The sequence below is a fragment of the Aulostomus chinensis genome, chromosome 3 (genome assembly GCF_037954235.1).
Source record: "Aulostomus chinensis isolate RoL2024-O1b breed Wild chromosome 3, RoL_Achi_v1.0, whole genome shotgun sequence".
NCBI classification, from domain to species: Eukaryota; Metazoa; Chordata; class Actinopteri; order Syngnathiformes; family Aulostomidae; genus Aulostomus; species Aulostomus chinensis.
Window position 1 is genome coordinate 18960096 of NC_141322.1, and position 21901 is coordinate 18981996.

The 21901-nt window shown below is 43.2% G+C and overlaps 1 protein-coding gene across 1 annotated transcript; it reads left to right on the forward strand.

Moving 5' to 3' along the window:
• The first annotated feature begins 1691 nt into the window (after positions 1-1691).
• dstyk (dual serine/threonine and tyrosine protein kinase) lies at positions 1692-21342 on the forward strand. The gene is made up of 14 exons (XM_086199313.1): positions 1692-2517; positions 4371-4780; positions 10331-10837; positions 11018-11213; positions 12925-13163; positions 14375-14458; positions 14550-14726; positions 17891-18020; positions 18449-18605; positions 19037-19169; positions 19260-19373; positions 20304-20418; positions 20519-20653; positions 20792-21342. Exons 1-14 carry the CDS (start codon positions 2322-2324, stop codon positions 20977-20979), a joined length of 2781 nt encoding a protein of 926 aa, XP_086055439.1. The 5' UTR covers positions 1692-2321; the 3' UTR covers positions 20980-21342.
• Positions 21343-21901: the final 559 nt, after the last annotated feature.

Below are 21901 nucleotides of genomic sequence, written 5' to 3' on the forward strand. Positions count from 1 at the left end.
TCCATCACATAAATGGAACATTATACCTACAATATCCGAGTTGACTTCATGGAGAACAAACAATTGATGAAGGTTTTCTAATGCTGACTTAGACACGCAGATAAACAAAGTTTGTAATTTTGAGTGGTAAACTAAAATAAAAATAAATAAAAAACAATTTAATAACAACAAATTAGTCACAAAACTGCTGAATTGAAATGTATTTAATAGCTCTCCACTGTGCACTGATTTTAAATACCATTCAGCCCACGTGACCTAAATTGTGAAGTTAGACTAACAAGAAAATAGAATTTTAGTAGTGTCGTTGTAATGACTTCCCACTAGAGGTCAGCATGCAGTCACTATTTTTGGTCAATGTAGAGTGGGACCCTCAAGTGCGACCTCCTCGTTTTTACTGAAAGCAATTTACATGTAATCCTAAATATTAATATTTTATATATATATATATATATATATATATATATATATATATATATTCTTATTAAAATATAAATCGGAGATAGCAGGATGAGCTTACGTTCTTTATTACAGGAACATTTACATTTAAGACACAAAGCAAATCACAAACATTCCTTCTCACCTCCTAATTCAGGAATCAGTCGCTGCTGTGGTGGAGTAACGGGGTAGCAGCATAGCTGACAAACAGACACGCTGGTGACGGATGCTGCGTCAGACAAACAAAGCAAGAGCTCAAATTAAGAAGAGGAGAAAAGCTTGCAGTTATGACAGAACACAACATCTATTATAATGAATGACCACTGATAAAAGCAGTGCTTCTACATGTCAAATATTTGACATTTACGAAGTTAAAAGTATCTATGTTTTAGTAGTGGAAGGTAGGGCGCTCATAACTCATTGAACATGTTGTTTCATATGTCTGCCACTTGAGGGAGCTAATCAGTGGGTGACACCAGGACACTGTTAGTTTGTTGAACCTAAAAACCTGTAACTGTATTTGATGTATAAGCTGGGCATCTAACATCTTTGGTGTGATTTTTTTTTAATCCTATACAACAATTTAGCAAAAGCATTATAACAACTGGATGGTTTAATTTTAATAATAAAATCAAATTTTATGATACAACAGCCCTCCAATAAAACTCCCTTTTTGAGGATTATTATGTTTTTATTAACCTAAAAAAAAAAAAAAATCCCATATACGGCTACCTGTGTACAGCTTGTGTGAGTTTCAGGTGCTAATAGGGAGCAGGAACTTTTAAATGACACTGAATGAATTAACTGAGACGTTGTTCACTCATAATAAAGTCTCAGTGAAAGGTTGCTGCATTATACTCAATACAAAACCTGTCTGTGCCTTTAAAGCCTTAGCTGGTCTGTGTTTACTGTAGTTTACTAGCGGACAATCCCAGTTAACTGTAACAGTAAATGGTGAAGCTTTAGTCTACAAGGCCAATTTTCAGCTGTAACTTCTACTACCACTAATAATTTTCATTATTATTGTAATTATTATTATTATTATTATTAAAAATGCAAAACGTCATTTTACAAGTCAAATAAATATTAATCTAAAACTATATTATGTCACAATGCATGGAACCATTGGAATACAGTCTGCAATGGACCTCGATTTTTGCTCCAGGACCTGCTCGCCAAAGCCGTGGTCCTACGTTTCCCAGAGTGCAGCGCGCATCCAAACCCCGCCCCTTTCGCTCCCTGATATGAGTCTGATGGACTTTCCCTTTTGCAGTGATTTGATGGCTTAGGTTTAGCCACTCGCTGTGGTCCGGACACACCTCGCCCTGCACCAACGCGGACTATCCTCTTCGGTTTCGTCATCACCGGGGAGAAAACAAACGTCTTAGTACCGTTGTGTTTTCGTTTCCCTTCGGGGTGGAAGATGTCCACTGGCTTGCCCCTGCCGGAGCCAGTTTAGGAAGATCTTTCCCTCGGAGCGTCAACAGGAAAACACCAACATTGTTGTGTTGGACAGGCTGCTGTTGTCGGGATTTATCTGTCAGAGTCGGGCCCCATCTTCACTTCCACCGAGCTGAATGGCGGTGCAGTTATTCTGAAGGCTTGAACCTTTGTGCCAGGCCAAGACGAGCCCGGACAAGAGATGCCAACCGGCTAACGTCGCCGCGAACGCTATCCGGACCGGAGTTTGGTCTCTAAACGCAGAATAGTCAACACATTTCTTGTCTTCGAAGTTTGTCGCTTACGCTTTATTTGTTTCAGTCAGCCGGTCGGTGTTAACTATTAGCAAGAGCTGACAATTGAGGATGCAGGGATAGGTTGCTAGCTAACTCCTCAAACCTCGCAGCCTCGAGCCAACAGCAAGGGAGTCGTGCGACTTGTTGACCATGGAGGGAAACGTACAGCAGAAAACGACTCAGTTAGCACGGGAACTGACGCGAATATTCAGCAGCTACAACAAACACTCCATACAGCTGAAGAAGAACCTGAAGGAGACTAATCTATTCTTCCGGGAAATACGGCAAAATTACAGCAATGCCTGTGCGTCAGCCATGAGCTCGGATTCCGCCTCCCTGGAGGCAGGTAGGTGTTTATCCCTCCAACATCCGTGCAGCCAGAGTTTGTGACGCTTCCTGACTGCCAGGTGATTTCTCCATCAACACTGGGGAAAAACGCATTAATGAGGGTGAGGGGAAACTAAAGAGATTACCCCCCCCCCCCTTTAAAAGCATTAGTGCACCAAATAAGCTGAGATTTCTGCACTCACTAGCTGGCTGAGAGAGAGAAACAGTGACGATCAGACACTCATTCTTCGCCTCGTTATGAATCGCGCATTGTGTGTGTGTCAGTGCTTGGCTGGGTTTGCCGAAGGTTAGGTTTGGCTGAGCTTCAGAAGCCTTGTTAGAGAGTAGATTGCGTAATAATAATGCTGATTTCATACATTTATTATGGCCATGTTCTCTATATTTAGATTTTGAGGTGAAGTGTCTTTGTTAATTCATTGTAATATAAAGTCCTTTTTTTCCTTTTTAACAGCTCAATGTGTCCAAACATTCCAGAAATATTGAGGGATTTTGACCCCGGAGTCAGTTACTAACCTGAAGTATGAAGATGATTAAACCTTCGGAGTGGGGCTGGGCTATAAATACATACTGAACACATGTAAACATTTTGAATTTCGAATCCCAAAATATTTGGGAAATACATTCTGTGTCAACTTCCTTGTTTCTTTTTCAGAAACTTTTTTTGAAAAGAAAAAAAAGTTGAGCAAAACTGGGCTGATATAAGTAGTGACCGTTGATATTTTGTCTATAATATAGAAAAACCAATAACAATATCAATGACATACCAATATTATTGTGCATCCACAGTGGATATAATGGGTGTAGCGGACTCTACAACAGTCTTGATGAGTAATTATGTTACTGTTATACATCCTTTAAAACCAGAAAAGTCAGCAGATGCTTTATCACGATATGACAATGTCCAAAATCTTAGCCTAAAGCTAATCTAGTGGCACTATCAATGCTGCACCCGTGTATCGCCCAGCTCTTCTCAGTCGTGATGCTCTGGTGTTCCTCACATCTGCAGGAGGAGCTGACCTGGTGTCCTGTGCTCAGCAAAATCAAAATCTTTCTCTGCGGAGTTGAATGAGCGATATTAAGCAGTTGAAACGCCATCAACAACAAAAGTAGTATTAAGCTCCTTTTCGCGGCTGTGGCCCATGGCGTGTCCTCACCTGCTACATTGATTGCAGTTACATTGGTTATACTTATTTATTTGAAAAGTAAACGTGTGTCAAACGATGTAGAAGGTTTGTATTTTTAATTTGTCTGTAACTCAAGTTGAGGTTATGTGTCGGTCCGCACTGACAGGCAGGGTTTTTTTTTTTTTATCTGCTTAATAGGTCGCGCGGTCGACCCGGCACAGGTCAGGCTGAGGCAATGAGCTATAAATGTGTCATGTTGGGTTAAGTGTCGAATCCCGGTGAGGAATGGCAGGTTAGTGTAACAGTCCAACCACATGCGTGTAAGTAAGGAAGGCTCTGCTGTGTGGAAATAAAGTAGGCCAAGACTACTCTCTCTTTCTTAAGTTATATAACTGATTTAGTCTGTGACTCAGCTTCCCTGAGGATTACGCTCTGAGGTGAATTTTTTCGTCTGCATCACATCTTGGGGTTAGATCAAGAAATAACAGCCCAAGGAAAGATCAGCTGTCTAAGGTCTTAATGTCTCTCTTCCTTTGCTATCATGCAACTCTGAGGAATTTTATTGTCTTAAGATAATGTGCCATTGAGCACCCTGGCCAGGGGTTCCCTAAAATGCTGTAGTCTGGTTCCAGGAATGAGCATGGTTGCTGGGGGGGGTGTGTCTAATTCAGTTTCCACTCTACCTTGCAACATCACATTCCTCCTTTTCCTTGGTCTCTCTTCTCAGGCCAATTTAGCTGCATCTCATTCCCAACCCACGAGGAAGAGTTCCTACGTAACACAGTGGGCGCTGCCCCGTACATCCTGGTGCTGGGCCAGGACTGTGCTGCCCGCTACCAGCTGCTCAACTGCCTACTGGGGGAGAGACTGCTGCCAGTGGGTCCCGAGGCCGGAGAGGCTTGTGTTGGAGTCCAGGGCACCATCTGCAAGAGGCGAAAGTTGTGCTTCAACCACGGGAGACAGACTCGGCTCAGTTTGGCGCTACCTGGCCAATATGAGTTGGTGCACCAGTTGGTGGCAAACTGTGGCCGCTGGGATACGGTGCCTCGGGAAGACCTGGAAATCCATGACAAATGCGAGGACCCGGCACACCGGCTAGCTGAGCTTGAGATCACACTACATCATCCACTGCTCCAGGTAGGGGTCTTTGTAAAACGGATATTTGGGCCGATTGAACCTTGCTCCAACAGGCCAAGAAAACCTGCTAACATCAGTTTTATGTCTGCACTGGGAATGGGTTAAATGATCCCGCAGCGCACGAGTATTTATCCTCTCCAGCATTGCCACTGACGTAAAGACCAAGTTTGGGAGAACACTGTTATTTGTCACTGCCCACCCAGGGCCTGTCGCCTCTGCTGGTAACTTCTGCAACTCTTTATCCTTTTTGAATTCAAGCAGCTCTCATAGTAGCCTTCAGTCTGCATTCACTTTGAAAAACAAACTGGAGCAAAGGCTATAAAAGAGTAACCACTGAAACATTGTCACTGCCCTTCCTGCTGCTCTCCACTAAGGATTATAGAAGCCTAATAGATTAAACTCTGGTGGTTATACTTGTTGTCTGTGTATGTTTTCATTTAAGTGTGGGTTTACCCTGTTTTCTGGTTTGGGGACTGCGGTTGAGACGTGACACATCGGGACAAAAAAACACAGAGGCAACTTGTCTAGTTGGAGTGGGATTTATTGGCTTTTTAGCTGGTTTATGCGCAGGGGGACCAGGGTGTGACAGAAGGACAGGTGAAAATGTGTGATTTTTGGGGGGTCATTTAACAACATTGTGTCTTTTAATGGATTTGACAGCAGGGAACTAATATGAAACGAGGGGAGAAAAAGCTGAGGCATGACATGGATCAAAGGTCCCTGAATAATCATCAGGCCCTTAAAATCCCAGGTCACATGGGGTTCCATGTTTTCTGGTTTTTAGGATACAGCGCCTTTTAAAGTCATCGCGAAACCAACGTGCGTGAAATGAGTTTATAGAGAGTCGATGTAAGTGGCGTTCCACCTCATCTGCTGCTCTACAACGGGTTCACAGGCATCACTTTCTGCTTTACTGTTTCAAGTGAAGAATTTCTTTTTATTGTCTGTGTCATAAAATACTTCTTAGGTCTTTGCAAATGCATCAGACTCTCCAGGTATCGCTGCCGTGCAGAGAATGTCCCTATTCAAATATGCTGCGTTTGGGGAATGTTTGGAATTTTGTACATTTTGATAGGGAACCTCAGGCGAAACTGAAGCTGGTGCAGTGATTTAAACTGTAAAAAATATTGAAAAAGGTTAATTGATATTGTTGTCGTCATAAGTTATTGGGCAATTATCTTGTGATAATATGACGATGTGTGTCATTTATGATAAATATGCAGCATTATCGCATGGCAGCCCCTCAGCTGATGGAACAAGGTACATTTTATTTCCAGCTATTGTTGTTTTATGTGAATAACAATGCTTTTCTTTTTTTTCGCCTGCGTCAGCCATGTTGTGATGAATTACAGTTTGAATCCCTTAAACGGTTTCATTTCGGTGGAATGGCCTTGTGTTTGCGTTGATTTTAATGAGTGTCGTTTTTTCCTCACATTGACCAGAAAGAAAGGAAAGCAGCATTTTTTTTCACCGTTCCCTTGCTTTGAACCTTGTTTGCATTCATTCATGGCTTAGACCCCGAACAGATTACTGAGCAGAGCTGATTATTTCCTTCAATATTTTACTGCTTTAACTGCTTTATGATACTATTCAGGAATGCGTTCTTTTTCTCCTCCTAAGATTTTGAGGATTTCTTAGAAGCAGACTTGCTTTTGAAGTTAAGTGGGGGAAAAGTTTGTAGAGTTATTGCTCACAGTTATTTAAACATGCTGCAATGGATCAGAAAGACCTGAAAATAAAATTATCCTGTTTGAGTGCAATGATTTAGGGTGGTTGAAGGATTGTAGTCATTCCTTTTCATGTGCGACATGTAGAAATTAGTCTAATCCTGTAGCCTAAGGTGCCTCAGCGAGCATCACAGTCTCAGAAACTAGGCCTGGCTTTGCCTCAGGGCAGCCCACCCTCCCAGCCCCCTTACGTAATGCCACTAGTCTGGTGCGATTCACATGACTAGGCTGTGTTTAAAAAAAAAAAAAAAAGAAAAAAAACCCAAACGCTTTACTGTGATGAAGTTGCCATGGTTACAATGGAATCCTCCACACTGATTGATCTTGTTTAAAAAAAAAAAAAAAGTTTCATAAATCTGCACAAACAGAAAAGACCCATTCACTACTCACCATTACACACACACACACACACACACACACACACACACACACAAGGTTTGCGATGGTATGAGATTGTCATGCTATATTTGTGTCAGAAGATATCTCTGTATCAAGGTATGTAGCATAACAAAATTATCACTGTTATCATGAGTTAGTCGCTCCTCAAGGAATGAAAACTGATGGAATTTTATTGTATAGGAAACCATTGTATAGCATATAAAAGATAATGGTTGAGATGGCAAGAACGGTACATTCAGGCAAATTATCTCAAGACCAAGACAAGAAGATGGTAGATATCACGAAAAGCAAATATCCTGCAGCTCTAAAATACACAAACGTTGATTGCATCTTTGAAGTATTTGTTTTTTTGTGGAACAACTGAATGTTGGAATTCAAGTTCATATGTCACACTAACTGTTGCGCTGTTTGATTTGTGGGCGGCTCTAAACTTTGTCTGCTAACATCCGTGGCACAATATGCTCCCGTTGTCTGTCATTCTGTTTCTTACATCATAGTATATACTTTATGAATATTGCAATTGAAAACTTTCCTCGCTGCCCCTCTAAGATAAATCCATGCGATCACGTGTGTAACTGAGAGACGTGGTGGGATTTGCAGTCTCATATATGGGTCAAAACTTCACAACTGAGAGTGAAGTAGAAGTCTAACTGTGCGAGTTCTCCATAGAAATAATTCTATGTTTTTTAGAGAATTGAAACCCAGTTTTATCTGGGACTTTTGTGTCATATATTTGCAGATGGCTGTTGCTTGATTTCTTCAACTTGTACTTGATGAAATTTATTAAATCATATTTAGATCTTTGATTAGTTTTGATTTCATCATCCATGAAGGTTAAAAACAAACAAAGGCATGTGAAACACTCTGCTTTAGGTTTGAGGTTTGAATGAATAGGAGATTAAAAGGTCTAGGTGAGACTATTGAAGGTACAGAATCTCTCCGCTCACTGTGGTATTCACACACTCCTGCTATAGTCGCAGCACCGTGTTTCAGAGGCCAGCAGATGAAAATCGACTTGCTAATGAGCCCTCTCTTCGTCCCCATGTTTGCCCACCTCGACTTAAGTGCATAAAGGGTGCTATCCTCTCGACGGGCTCCTAAAATTCTTTGGAAGCGCATATCCTGTTACATTTATTTCCACTGCTCTATGAATTTACACAAGGCGTCCTGCATGTTAACAAACAGCTGTGATTTTAGCGGTCGCCCTTAAAAAATGTGACGAGAAGGAAATTGTTGTTTCTTTGAAAGTGATTTGTCTTGATTGTTTTTCTACGTAGTGGTCTGAGTCAGACAGCCACCGGGCCAGTCTGAAATAATCACTGACCCTTTTTCCTTTTTCAAGACATGCAAAACCCCAAATCACCCACAAATATTCTCTTGAAGCGTTGTTGCTGAAAAGTGAATTAAGCTAATTCAGATGTTGTATTGGTTTTGATTGGTTGTGAACAAATGTTTGCAAGCTATCTTTGTTCAGAGGACTGCTCAGATGGGCTCGGCCCTTGTTTCTTGGAGACAGGACTGACTGTCTCCTTTGTGTAGCTGCGGGTCGTTTCTGCCTGTTTTCTGCCCCCGACCCCCGTCATGGTCTCCCTCCAGGCCTCTCCCGGTCTATTTTTGATTATGTTGTTGTTTATCCAGAGTGAAGCAAAATCTTTTTCTCTATATTTTCTTTCCTATCACGGACATTCCCAAGATTGCTGTAAATGTCGATATACCGTTCAGTGTTCAGAAATGGAAGGAGCATGTGATGTGTGGATGTTTTTTTTTTTCCCTTCTTTTCATCACTTTACAGCCTCTAAATCTCTTAACATCTTCTGGCACCACTTCCTGTGAAACTGTGCCAATGAATTTCATCACTTGCATGTAACAGCAGGCACCGTGAAGTCGTGTCACAACATGATGTTTTGCCAGAACGTCAACCAGTCAGTTCATCAGAATTTGAAGTCCATTTATTTACTCTTGGTAGAAAATGGGAAATCTTTCTATAGTGAGTTATGTAACTGAAACTGTGTCAGCTGCAACTGGCTGTGAATTGATCCGTCACATATTTTTTTTATCCTTTGAATTCGAGTGATAAATTATTAACTTGCAATTTCATTTGAAAAACATAATGTTTGTATTCATACTGAGTGTCTTGTATCTGGCCATCTGCCTGAACTCCTGCAGGAAGTATCTTGTTTTTCAGCTAATTAAAACTGTCCTCTGTGTTCACCAGCTAGTCGCTAACTTAGCCCGTGGGTCTGCTTGTTGCGGAGCAGGTGGTCAATACTGGGTTTGCCTTTGAAAGCATCGTTGACGAGGGCAGTCATAATGAAACCAAAATGTGAGGTTGGAGGCCATTTAATTAAACAAAGAGGGAAACACCCTTTAAAAGTCGTAGAGCCAGGGATTGTCTAGGTAGTGCAAGAGTCTGCTGTGTTGCTGACAAACATGGTTAATGGCTGAGTTCTCCGTGTTGTCACAGACTTGGTTGCGTGTTCGTACACACAATATTGGCTGTGTCTGCAGGTGGAGGGTTAGATGAGGGCATGTGTCCTGGTCACTGCACAGGCGCATCCTCTGGTTGGTTGGGAAGTTACTCACCTCTAGATAAAAAGACGTGGCCGGTGTTCCTACATGTGATGAAGGAAGTGTGTGGTAGTCCACGGTGCTTCCCAGAGAGACAAAGGGGAGGGAGAGAAATGACCAGGAAGGCTTAGTAGAGTGAGTTGCAGCAAAATAAAAAAAAAAGCAACTAGAAACCATGTAAAGCTGGTAAAGCCTGAACTTGCGAGACTTGTGCAGAATATATGGCTTATGTATGCACTGTCGTTGTTGTTAGCTTGAAGTGAATGAAGAAAAGTCAGTTGTATTTGTAAAGAACCAAACCACAGCAAAAGGTATCTCATGACACTTTATAATCAGTCGTATTTCAAGGAAACCTGGGATTTCCCCAAGAGCAAAACCAAATATTGCCTTTTAACTGGAGAAAACGTCAAGCAGACCTTGGCTCTACATGAGTGTCCATCCACCTCCACCGGATGGGGTTAATGAGTGCAAGATAGAGGGGGGGGGGGGGGGGGGAGAGACAGGGTTAGAAGAGGATAGAGATTAGCTAAATCAAGTCAGACATGTCCCTAGACATTTTCACTGGACACCAAAGTGAAAACAAAACATGAAAAGTAAAGGTTGTTAACATGTCAGAAATCTACTGGACTTTTAATTTGAACCACGAATGTAACCCACCTTTAACTTAGGCCAGAAAACTGTTTACACATAGTTCATTTACCTCCCTTATAACTGCTTATTGACTCATGAACACAATGGATCCTTAATTATCATCCTTAAACACAATTTACAGCACCATGTTTCCCCTTAATTGCCTGATTACTTTATTTGTAATGACAACAAAATGTGTGTGTTTTGTTTGTGCTTCTATCATCAGGAAGCGAAGGTCATGGTTGCACCTTGCCTGAGCGTCCAGCCCATTAAAGAGGCCCTGGAGGACTGCACTCGTAATGTGATTCCCATCATACTCTATGCCGTCAACCAGGACTCCCTAAGCACAGAGCAGGTTGCCGAGCTCTGGAAGGTCAAAGAGATGCTCCCCTTTCCCATCTGTTATGTTCGTATCCCTGACATCACGGCAACAGGCTCCCCAGAACCCTGCCGCCGCGTGGAGAAGGAAAAGGAGAGGGAGAAGAGTGCCCTCCATAAACAGCTTCTCTCCCTCGGTCTCCTCATTAGCCCGACAGGAAACTGCTCCTGTGGGGCGCCTACACAGATGCCCACCCCAGGTGCCAAACCCCAAAGCATGCTGGGTGAGGCTTTTGAAAGACTACATAGGCTGCTGGTGCCGTTTGCCCGCCAAGTTCTCCAAAACCAACAGGTGGAGGCGGCAAACCTGCTTAATGGGCTTCACTGTCGCTGTCTAGATCTTTTCATCAATCAGGTGAGAGAACGATGCCTCGCAGCTCTGGTGGTATGTTGGCGGCCATTTTTTTAAAATAGCTTCACAATCACAAGACTATTAGCACAACTTAATTAACAGCTCTGTGTCCCGACCCTGTACGCCCCTTGAAAAAAATCCCCAACAGAACCTTTATGCTCTCTGCGTCAACTCCCCTTGCAGGCCTTTGACATGCAGAGGGACCTGCAGATAACCCCCCGCAGGCTGGAGTACACCCGCGAAAAGGAGGGCGAACTGTTCACCTCCCTGATGGCGATCGCTAACCGTAAACAGGAAGAGATGAAGGAAATGATTGTGGAGACTCTCAGCAGCATGAAGGAGCAGTTGCTGGAGGATGCTGCCAACTTAGAGTTTACAGGTTAGTGAGTGGTGAGGTCATGGCTGCACACCTGGCAGGGACTCAAGATGACCGACACGACATGAAACAGTCGACGCATGGACAAATGCAGTGGGGTTCATGTATAACCGACTTCGTTTCACAATCATCACAAGGTTATGACGGACACTTTCAAAGCAATAGTCAGTGGTAAACAAGTAATTTAGGTGTGCCGTATTTTCACTTAACGCTTCAGATTCAAGTGAAACCAGTTAAACTTTGTGGCTTATGTGAACCAGTTTTACAGCCTGAGAGAATCCTGTATTGAGAGCAGTGAAGAACAAAACAAACGTCTATCTAGGCCTTTTTCTTTGTACTTTACGACGTCACTGATGAATTGCAAACTTGTGATTTGAATTGCGATTCACAAAAATTGTATTGGTCTGTGAATATATAGTTATAGATAAACATTTAACATGACTTTCTTTAATCTAATGTTAACTTGTTTACATTTGTCTGGTTCTAATCTCGTAGTGTACAGTTACTGTTGCAAATCGCACTTCCACTCTAGATACAGATGATAACTCTTGGTAAACAGATACACCCCTAATTGACAGGACATATTTTGATGTTATCAGTAGCGTCTCATGTGCTGTGTGTTATTTAGAGCCAGAGAAGATGATTTATCAGTTTAACTTTGCTGCAGTCAGACAACCAGAAAAAAACCCAACTGAAAACATCCCGAGCTCCATTACATAAAGCAAGATGAGGTTCCCTGCTTATTTAGTTATTATGCACGGTTGGGCTGTTTCTTTAATTGTTTACTTCAAAGTGATACGTCTTCTATAGGTGTTATTTATTAGTTATCAAGTACTCAGCATTACAGATTGGATTGCAGAGTCCTTAAGTAAACAGAGAATTTCAAATTAAAAGGCTTCTTAACAAGAGATTTATGTTTAACACCGCAGCTGGACATATTTCCAGTAGCCTCACATTTGCCATTCTTTTGACCACTTTGAGATTTCCAATGGTCCCCTGAGAGAACCTAAAATATCCCTGCTATAGTAAAGCTTATTTCAGACTTACAGTTAAGCCCTAATGTGCATTCCAAAGAGTGACATTTTCTCTAAAGAGATCTTAAAAAGGTCATGGTGTTAAATTGAATATCCTCAAGTGTGAAGGGCAGAGGAACTACTGCAGGCGAAAAGGAATTCATCATCTGAAATACTTTTTCCCAGTGTGGAAATCAAGTTATTCTGTCAACATTGAATCCATTAAATGTCAATGGCTTGTAAAGGGAGGAACACGTGGTTTAGGTCGTTTTACAGCTAAAACACACCTGTGATAAATTTGGAGACTAATTGAAACAGCCCTGCGTGTAACGTCATGCTCATTTTGCAGCGTTTCACTGATTAAAAGCAACTAGACACGCCCCTAATGAGTCATGTGCCTCTGATAATGTGATTCGGTCCACGTTCTATAGATGGTTTCAATAGTTCCTTTTGACTTGTTTCATGGACACATAATTGCTCAGTCTCTGTTCTAGTTTAATTAATCATCATTATATACTTGAATGTAAATGATATTTCATGATGTGAAATGGCCCTTTGTCCTCATGTTCAATGTGTCATGTTAAACATGAAGTGACCGTATCCTACTAATACACAGCAACATTGATTCATCAGGGATGTTTCTATGTCCATCGCTATGTACGCATGATACTAACATGACAGCCTGACTTCCTCCCCCGCAGACGTCATCGTACCGACTAATGGTGAGCCTGTAACATCGAAGGAGATCAAGTCTTGCATCCACCTGATCCAGGAGCTGATCGTGGTGCGTTTGAATCAAGCCGTGGCAAATAAGCTGATCAGCTCGGTGGACTATCTGAGGGAGAGCTTCGTTGGAACTCTGGAGCGATGTCTCAGCAGTCTGGAGAAGTCGCACAATGATTCTTCCGTACACAATATCACCTCCAATCACCTTAAACAGGTAGGCACAAGTCAGGAGTCGTATGTAGCTTCCATGTCATGAACCTTTACTTGTAAAGATTCTTAAATATGACCAAAATGTTGCATCGAACAGATAGAAGATAAGAATATGGCTCCATCCATCCATCTTCTTCCATTTATCCTGTTAAGGGTCGTGGGGGGCTGGCGCCTATCCCAACAGCTTTTAGGCGAGAGGCGGGGTTCAGCCTGGACGGGTCACCAGTCCGTCACAGGGCCAACACATAGAGACAGACAACCATTCACACTCACAGCCACACCTACAGTCAATTTAGAGTATCAATCAGCCTCGTCCCCTCTGGATGTCTTTGGACTGTGGGAGGAAGCTGGAGTACCAGAGAGAACCCACACAGGAACAGGGAGAACATGGAGACTCCACACAGAAAGATCCTGTAGCCGAGCCGGGACTTGAATCCGGAACGTTCTTACTGTGAGGCGACAGTGCTGACCACTGCACCACCATGAGAGTATGGCTCTTCTTCCTGTAATATTCAGTGACATGAACTGATTCTCTTGGCTTCCACAATCAACCCTACTACCAAACAAAAGATAAAGATCCATTCCAGACACGTTAGGAGACACAATTATGTTTTTTTGAAATTTTATATTTCCTTTCCTCCATAAACTCGACACCATCTACTTTACTAAGAGACTTGTAACCTTCTCTCTCTGTGTGCATGCCATATGAGACCTCAAGTCACCAGTGAGCAGAAATTCTTCCTCCCACCAGAGCGTTACTTCTCAGCTTGCACAATAGAACGAGATTTGAGATGCATTTTTCTGTCAATGGAACACAAATGATTAACATGAAATAAACAGCAGAACGGATACCATGATGGGCGTAGAGCAACAATATCGGTGAACAGAAACGTTCTAACCGGCTCTTCAACAGCAAAATAAAGCATCATTAAAGCAGGCGTCTGAGGTGGCGTATCCACCGCCACCATCTGACCGTTCATGCTCTCTTGACCTCCACCACAAAGAAGTCACAGCTCAAACCTGGTTTGTAGATGAGATGTCTGCTTCTCCACTGTTTCTGTTTCATCATCATGCCTGTGTCGTTTGTTGCCGACTCAACTAAATTCAGACGATTCAGAAGATCAATGAAAGCTCAAATGAACAAGCGAAGGAGAAGAAAAGCACATCCTTTTTAGGGTTTCTTAAGTATTTACTTCCTTTCCTTGTCTGTTTCAGTTATTAAATGCTGCCTATCATGTTGAAGTCACCTTTCATTCAGGATCCTCCGTCACACGCCTTGTTTGGGAGCAAATAAAGCAGGTACAGTTCTCCCTAATTCAGCCACAAGTTTCATAACAATCGGTGAATGTTGTTGGCCATCTGACTGTATGTCTCTGTCTGGCTCTCCCAGATAATCCACAGGATAACCTTTGTGAACCCTCCTGCCATCACTCCAGAGTGGAAGCGGAAAGTAGCCCAGGATGCCATAGAAAGTCTCAGTGCTGCCAAACTGGCCCGAAGCATCTGCTCCCAGTTCAGAACCCGCCTCAACAGCTCCCATGAGGCCTTTGCAGCATCCCTGCGCCAGGTGAAGCTTCTCTCTCTCTTCTTCTCTTTCTTTCCACACCTCCCTTCAAGTATTAAACTACATGCAGAGACTGAAGATGATCCTCCTCCGACTTGATTTGTCCTTTTAATGTACCTGCATTCATAAGGTCCTAGACTCCAGTCTTGCTCATTAGACCATAAGCTGTACTCAGCAAATAGAAGAGGAAGTCCAGGCCCTGTTTATCTGCTGGCTGCACTGCTCTGACATTTGACTGCTGCCCCCCTGAGGTCATTCATAGCTGCTGGGTTCTGAGATTGGTGAAGGTAAAACCCAGAGTGTCACAACACTTCCCTCATTCGCAAGATATCAGAAAACTAGATTGAAGCTGACAATCGCTGTATGAGAGGGTGTGGTGGCTGTGGGGTTTTTATTTTTTTTGTTTTATTAATTTTTTTTAGAGTTTTTTCCAACACAGCCTCAGATCTTGTACAACTTAAATTTATTTCTCCTACACAAAGATGTAACAGAGGTCCTTTTTTAGCACAGTTTGAAGATGTTTGCTGCTGTAACTACATGATACTATGAGGAGTTGAACGAGTGTCATGATGGAAAATTTGAGGCCTGTGTAACTTTTGTTGATGAGTGCTCCTGCAGTCATGAGAGGAGGGAAGAGCCCCGGGGGTTGAGTACTCGCTTATGGCTTTGTTGTTACTGTTGCACGGCAGTGTTAAGTACATTGAGGGCACTTACGTTAGTGATGCAGTGGTTTAGCAAGCCTGCGGTTTGGTTTGTGGTTTTGGTTCCTCAGTTTCACTTGGGGTTTTTTTTGTGCGTTAAGAACTTTTAACATCCCCAGCAAATGAGGTTGAACACTGAGCTGAAATGAAAAACACACATAAATATACACGGTTGTCAATGCTGTCATTCATGCCTGCTCTTGTGCTGGTTCCTGTACTCTTCTCTGCAGCTTCTCAAGGATAGGGGAGATGACAAGGTGTGTGTGTGAGGGTGTGTGTGTGTGTGTGTGTGTGTGTGTGTGAGAGTGTGAGAGAGAGAGATTACTGTTGTTTCCTTTTGAAACTAAAAGGTTGTACAGTATTTCACATGTGCAAGTAGAGCAGTTTATGTTGCAGTTATATTTACTTCGCTGATGACAAATGCCGCCATGCTGACCATTTCAGAAATATTTCCTTTTTTTCGTGCCAGCAGATTCTAGACTAGACTACAGACAGCTAGAGGGCTACACCACCAAGTTAAAGACCGCAAAGGTGAAATAAATGGTGAGTGGGGTGACTAACTGGTGTGACCGAGGATTAGATGGTTGTTTTGCACAATGCACAGGGAAGTTAGCATCAGCCGTGGTTGAGTTTTGTGTTAAATAGCTGTAGAGAACGTTGGCAGTAGAAGCGCTCCATATTGTGAAATAACTTCAGCAGCACATCTCATGGTTGATCAGTTCCCTTCACTCGAATCCCTTATCAAGCACCAAATATTCCAATCGCTGAGACTCCGACCTTGAGTTCTCTGGCAAATCCATTTGGGTGAAGTTGCCCTGATGACTGTCATCACATGACAGACTGTGTGTTTGGCAGCACTATTTAGATTATCATGCTCTCTCATTCTTTAGTTCGCTGACTGATTAATGATGGCAGCAGAGTAGAGGAGGAAATGATGTCTGGTATGTGGGCGACTTCTGATGATTGACAAAAATATCCTAATTTCATTCTGAGTGATTGAGTGCACTACATCCAATGTAACAAAACAATATTATTATGTTAGAAATCACATCAATGAAATCTTCAGTCTGAGGTATGTTGAGATACGACTCAGAGGAGGTGTTGCAATGAATGAATGAAGTGAGTGCTGATTATTATCAAGGTAACACAGGCTCCTCTTGCTCTCCTGAGATTACTAATGACTTGTGACACTGCGGCTATCAGGGTTACGAGTGAGCATGGGACCTTTTTTAAAAAAAAAAAAAAAAAAAAACTTTATTTGAACACAATTTCATACTCTATCTGTAATACATGTGTCAAATCTGCTGTGTAGATCCGAGCAGCGCTTCTCTGTCTCGGACATGAATCGACCAGCACAGAGCAGCTTCTGCTATGAGAAAATCATCAGTGCCGCCGTTCGGTTCTGCTCTGCACGCTCCCATACGGTGTGACCATGACTGACCGCCGCCTCTGGCACTGGATTCATTCTTCCCCACGACCACCCAACCAATCAAAACTTCTCCCGACTTTTCTCGCTCAAGTATTAAAGGCGGCAGGAGTTTACAGCTCGAAGCGATTAGTGAGAGTGAGTGGAGGACCGGATCTGTGGTGTGAGTCAGCCTGCTACTGTATGTGAAATGTAGAGCTGCAACTATCAGGGATCATAAATCACCTTCTACTAATCTGCCCCAAAATCCCAGTTAAGTGAGAATAGGCAGGATGGTGTTGTTGAAACCCTGCAGTGGACGTTGGGATGCTTGCGGTCAATTCATCAGGAGCCATGTTGTTATACGGCAAAAAAAAAGTCAGTAAATCTCAGAGGGGGGAAAAAAAGGGTCAGATGTCGCAGAGTGAAGGGTCCTCTCGAGGGCGGCGGTTGTAGATGTGAACCAGCCTACTATCACTACCGAGTCAACGAGTCATAAAAACAAACTTCATCATTGAGGTAAAGAGAGAAACTGATCTGGTTGTAGCGGAGCATCGACCCTCTTCTACATGGTTAGAGTCCTGATTGGGAGGAAATGTTGCAGTGTGCCAGTTTCCACATTGACTTTTTCAGGTTTTGGCGAACCAAATAAGAGTGATGATGAGAACACACAAGTGTGCCGAGGGAGTGTATGCACCCCCCCCCACTCCTCTATTCAAAAGAAACAACACATCAAGGATTCATTTTGTGTTGGCCAGGAACTCCAACTTAATTAGCCTGACAAATGTCAGGGCTGCCAGAGAGATGAAGGCACCTCGCCAGTGTCCACTGAGACCGGTTGTCCTTGACAACCGTTACTGTGGTGCTCAAAACGATGCTCCAATGAGATTTGTCTCTAGAAAAAGGACAAAATTGAAAAATGTCATTACAACCACAAGGCCTTTCGACACGTTACAGGTCAAAGTGAGAGCTCTGAGGCATTTAACCAGACCAGTTATGTAGCCGCTGTTGAGTTTTTAATGCTAACCATGAGATGTTACGTCACATGTTGGCGCTGACAGCTGGAGGAGGGACACACTGGGCGTCTGGAACGCACCGAGGACCTGTGGCTGCGTGTGAGGAAGGACCACGCCCCGCGACTGGCCCGGCTGTCTCTGGAGAGCCGCTCCCTCAGAGATGTGCTCTTGCATGGTGAGTCACCACCAAAACCCCCCCCACCCCCAAACACACACCCACTCATGCACTCACACGCGCACACTATTACGATCTTGGTTGGTACCTGCCTTTGACATTTATTCACTTTTATGCAATCTCTTGCCCCTCACCCTAACTTTTACCATCCCAACAGAGATTTGGCCACCAGGAACATGTCAGGACCCCCCCCACACACACACACACACACTATGGGGGGGGTTATCGGGCTTCAGGAATAAAGTCAGACAATCTCCGACACAGGAAAGCTCACACTGCTGCAAAAAAATGCTATGAAAATAAAATTTGGCTTCATGTAAAGAAAAGCTGATGAATTTCATATCAAAACTCATCAGATTAATCTCCACTACAAACGTTCAACCCACCAGCTTGTGTTTACACATCTCGTACTCATTGTTTTCTGACAGGTAAGCCCAAGCTGGGGCGAGAGTTGGGCCGCGGCCAGTACGGAGTTGTGTACCTGTGCGACAACTGGGGAGGACACTACCCATGTGCCCTGAAGTCTGTTGTCCCGCCTGATGACAAACACTGGAACGATCTGGCTTTAGAGTTTCACTACACAAGGTGAGCTAGCGAGTCAGTCTAAAACCTAAACACTCATCAAAGCTGACACGTGGGACATCGATGGGTGTTGAGGGCAGCTGATCTTCTGATTCTGACAGGTCTGTTGTCTTGTTCTAATGCAAAAATCCACCCAGTCCACATGAATTAGTGTTGACTGTTGAGGCCTGGGGCAGCTCTGTGAACACTTTGCTGGATTGTTGGAAGTGCCAGCAAGGCTCAGCTGCTGCAGCTGTGATGAATCAATGGAATGCTGCAACCACCATAATGTGGACAACAAGACTCACGTTACCACAAAGTGACACGTTTTTATTCCTGTCATGTGATTGAAATATTCAATTTCTTTGTGTGTGTGTGTGTGTGTGTGTGTGTGTGTGTGTGTGTGTGTGTGTGTGTGTGTGTGTGTGTGTGTGTGTGTGTGTGTTTTACTGCAGGTCCCTGCCCAAGCATGAGCGGCTGGTGGATCTGCACGGCTCAGTCATCGATCACACCTACGGCGGCGGCTCCAACATCGCTGTGCTGCTCATCATGGAGCGGTTGCACAGAGACCTCTACACGGGCTTGAAGGTGACTTGATGCAGACACGTTCTCGTAGTGATGCTTTCTCTGTCTCCTCTCGTTTGACTGACCTCAGCTTCTCTATCTGTCTGTCGTCAGGCTGGTTTGTCGCTGAAGGAGAGACTTCTGATCGCTCTGGACGTGGTGGAGGGAATCCGCTTCCTGCACAGTCAGGGCCTCCTACACCGAGACATAAAGCTCAAGAACGTTCTGGTAAGTGGAACCACTCTTGCATATCAGTGGTTAGTGTCCTTTGTTATTGGTTTAGTTTTACTTTTGTTATTTGACCATTTGTCTTCAAATTTTGGGAAATCGATTTATTTTCCATCTTTCCCAGAGCCACGGAAGAAGATAAGATCCCCTCTCTGCCCTGTGTGGGCATCAGAAAGCTGAGACCCTCATAGACTAGCTGGCTGCTAGTTAGCTTAGCAAAATGAATGGTAGTGAATGGGCAGAGTAGCATACTTCTGTCTTGCCCACTCAGTTTCCAAAAACTGTTGTTCATCCTCTGTGTATTCTGGTCCAAGTAGATCAGGTTCAGGATCTTGGTTCGTCCGGTCTCCTCATCCTCGCTGATGAAGTCGACCGTGATTGGTAGTAGCAGTCGCTGCTCTAATCATTAACAAAAGTTGTATTGTTTTGGCTGAATTCATAATGGGGCTTTCACAGGTGATGTGCCAAATCACTACACCCAGTCAGGAAAGTAGTTCTGGCTGTGAATCTGATTATAAAGAATGTTTTGCTACAAAATAAGTGTATTTCCCCAAAAGTTGCTGTATTTCTGTAAATCAAATCAAACCACTTAAATAAACAGCTTAATAAAATGATAACGGAGGTTTGTGTAAATTATTTTCAAGGGTTATTTTTGTTGAATGTTTTTGGAGCTGAAATTCACGAATCGGCATCTGTTGTCTTACAGCATCAAATAAAGTAAAGATTATTTGTTTTGTATTTAATTTCTTCCAAGATTTTTGCCCCAAAAATGAATCCCATATTAAATGTCTGCGATGGATTTCGATGGAAAAGCTTGGAACCAGCCAGTAGATTGAAGACACACATTATTCTGCAGTTGATTCTGGTAGATTAAGCAGAAATGAGCCCTTTTATCGTGTCGCTGCTGTAATTCCTTCCTTCCTTCTGTAGTTGGACAAACAGAATCGTGCCAAGATCACGGACCTGGGCTTCTGTAAACCTGAGGCCATGATGTCTGGCAGCATCGTTGGAACCCCCATCCACATGGCCCCTGAGCTGTTCACAGGTCTGTCACTGAGTGGGTGGTAGGTGAAGCAGCTGAACTGAAGAGTTTCATGAAGTTATTGATCTGTAGCATTTCAGCCCCGCCTTGTTTCTCCTGACAGGCAAGTATGATAACTCAGTTGATGTCTACGCCTTCGGGATCCTCTTCTGGTATCTCTGTACCGGCTCCGTTAAGCTCCCAGAAGCCTTTGAGAAATGCTCCAGCAAGGACCAGCTCTGGAATAATGTTAAAAAAGGTAAATGAGCATTAGGCAACAACATTAAAGCACAAAGTTAATCATAGCGGATAGAAATTAAAATAGCAAGTATGAAACGTTCATCTTCTGCTTTCTGCTACTTGTTTTGGGTTTATGCGCATTCCCTGTGGCCTCCAGGTGCCCGACCAGAGCGCTTGCCCACTTTCGATGAGGAATGCTGGCAGCTGATGGAGGCCTGCTGGAATGGTGACCCCTCCCAGAGGCCCCTGCTCGGTATTGTGGAGCCCAGCCTGCAAAGCATCATGGTCCGTCTCTGTAACTGCGACTCAGAACAGAAAAGCAGCAGCCTGGAGGACTCAAACTAAAAACACTCACGCACCACAGGGATGCTGATCAGAAAAGTATTGTTGTATTTATGAAGGCCGACGAGTCGTTCACAGATGTGGGATTTACGTAATTTATGAGGAGCTGACCTGAAGTATGTGTGTTTTATTGTTTGTGCTTTGTTTATTTGTATACAAACTCTACAATACGCTTGTCTCATGGCTACCGTGCTAATGCTACCTGGTCATAGAAATGTTACTAGATGCAAATTGTTTTAAAAGTAGTCAGTTACCAGTATTGTGAAAAAAAATATAAAAGATAAATTTTAGATTGTATTTAAACTGAACATGTCTGCATCTATACAAAACACACCTTTTTTTTAATAAAATTATCTGTTACAACAAGTGAATATGTTGTCATGTTTATTTCTATAGCAGCAGTTCCCAAACCCCCTACAGCAGAACCACGCACCTCTAGTTTTGATTGATTTAACCGTAGAGTTTGTACACGCTTGTCTGGACAAGTTTAGAGCAGAAGGCATTTCCAATAATTCACAAGAGAGAAATAAAAAAAAACAAAAAACAGTTTTGCAGTGGAGATGTTTGTTTTTCTAGTTTCCCACACAGTAAATCATCTGGTCCCCCCCCCCAGCCTGCTGCTGATGAACTGCTCTCGGTGACAAGATTGCACAAACGCCAACTAGTAGCACATGTTTAGGGACATTAGAAACTGCTTGTTTTGGAGGCCCTAGCAGCGATTTGAGCATCAGCAAACAGATGCTTCCATCTTTTCCTCCATCACACAAGAGAGGTTCATCAGCATTGGCGGCTGAAACTGTTTCGGCTCATCTCACGACACTACAAACGGAGCAGATGTAGAAACGTAGGCTTTATATTCACGTCCATAAGAGTCAATGCACCTCAACCGTGAAATGTTCCTGCGCATAAATTTGTTCATACACAC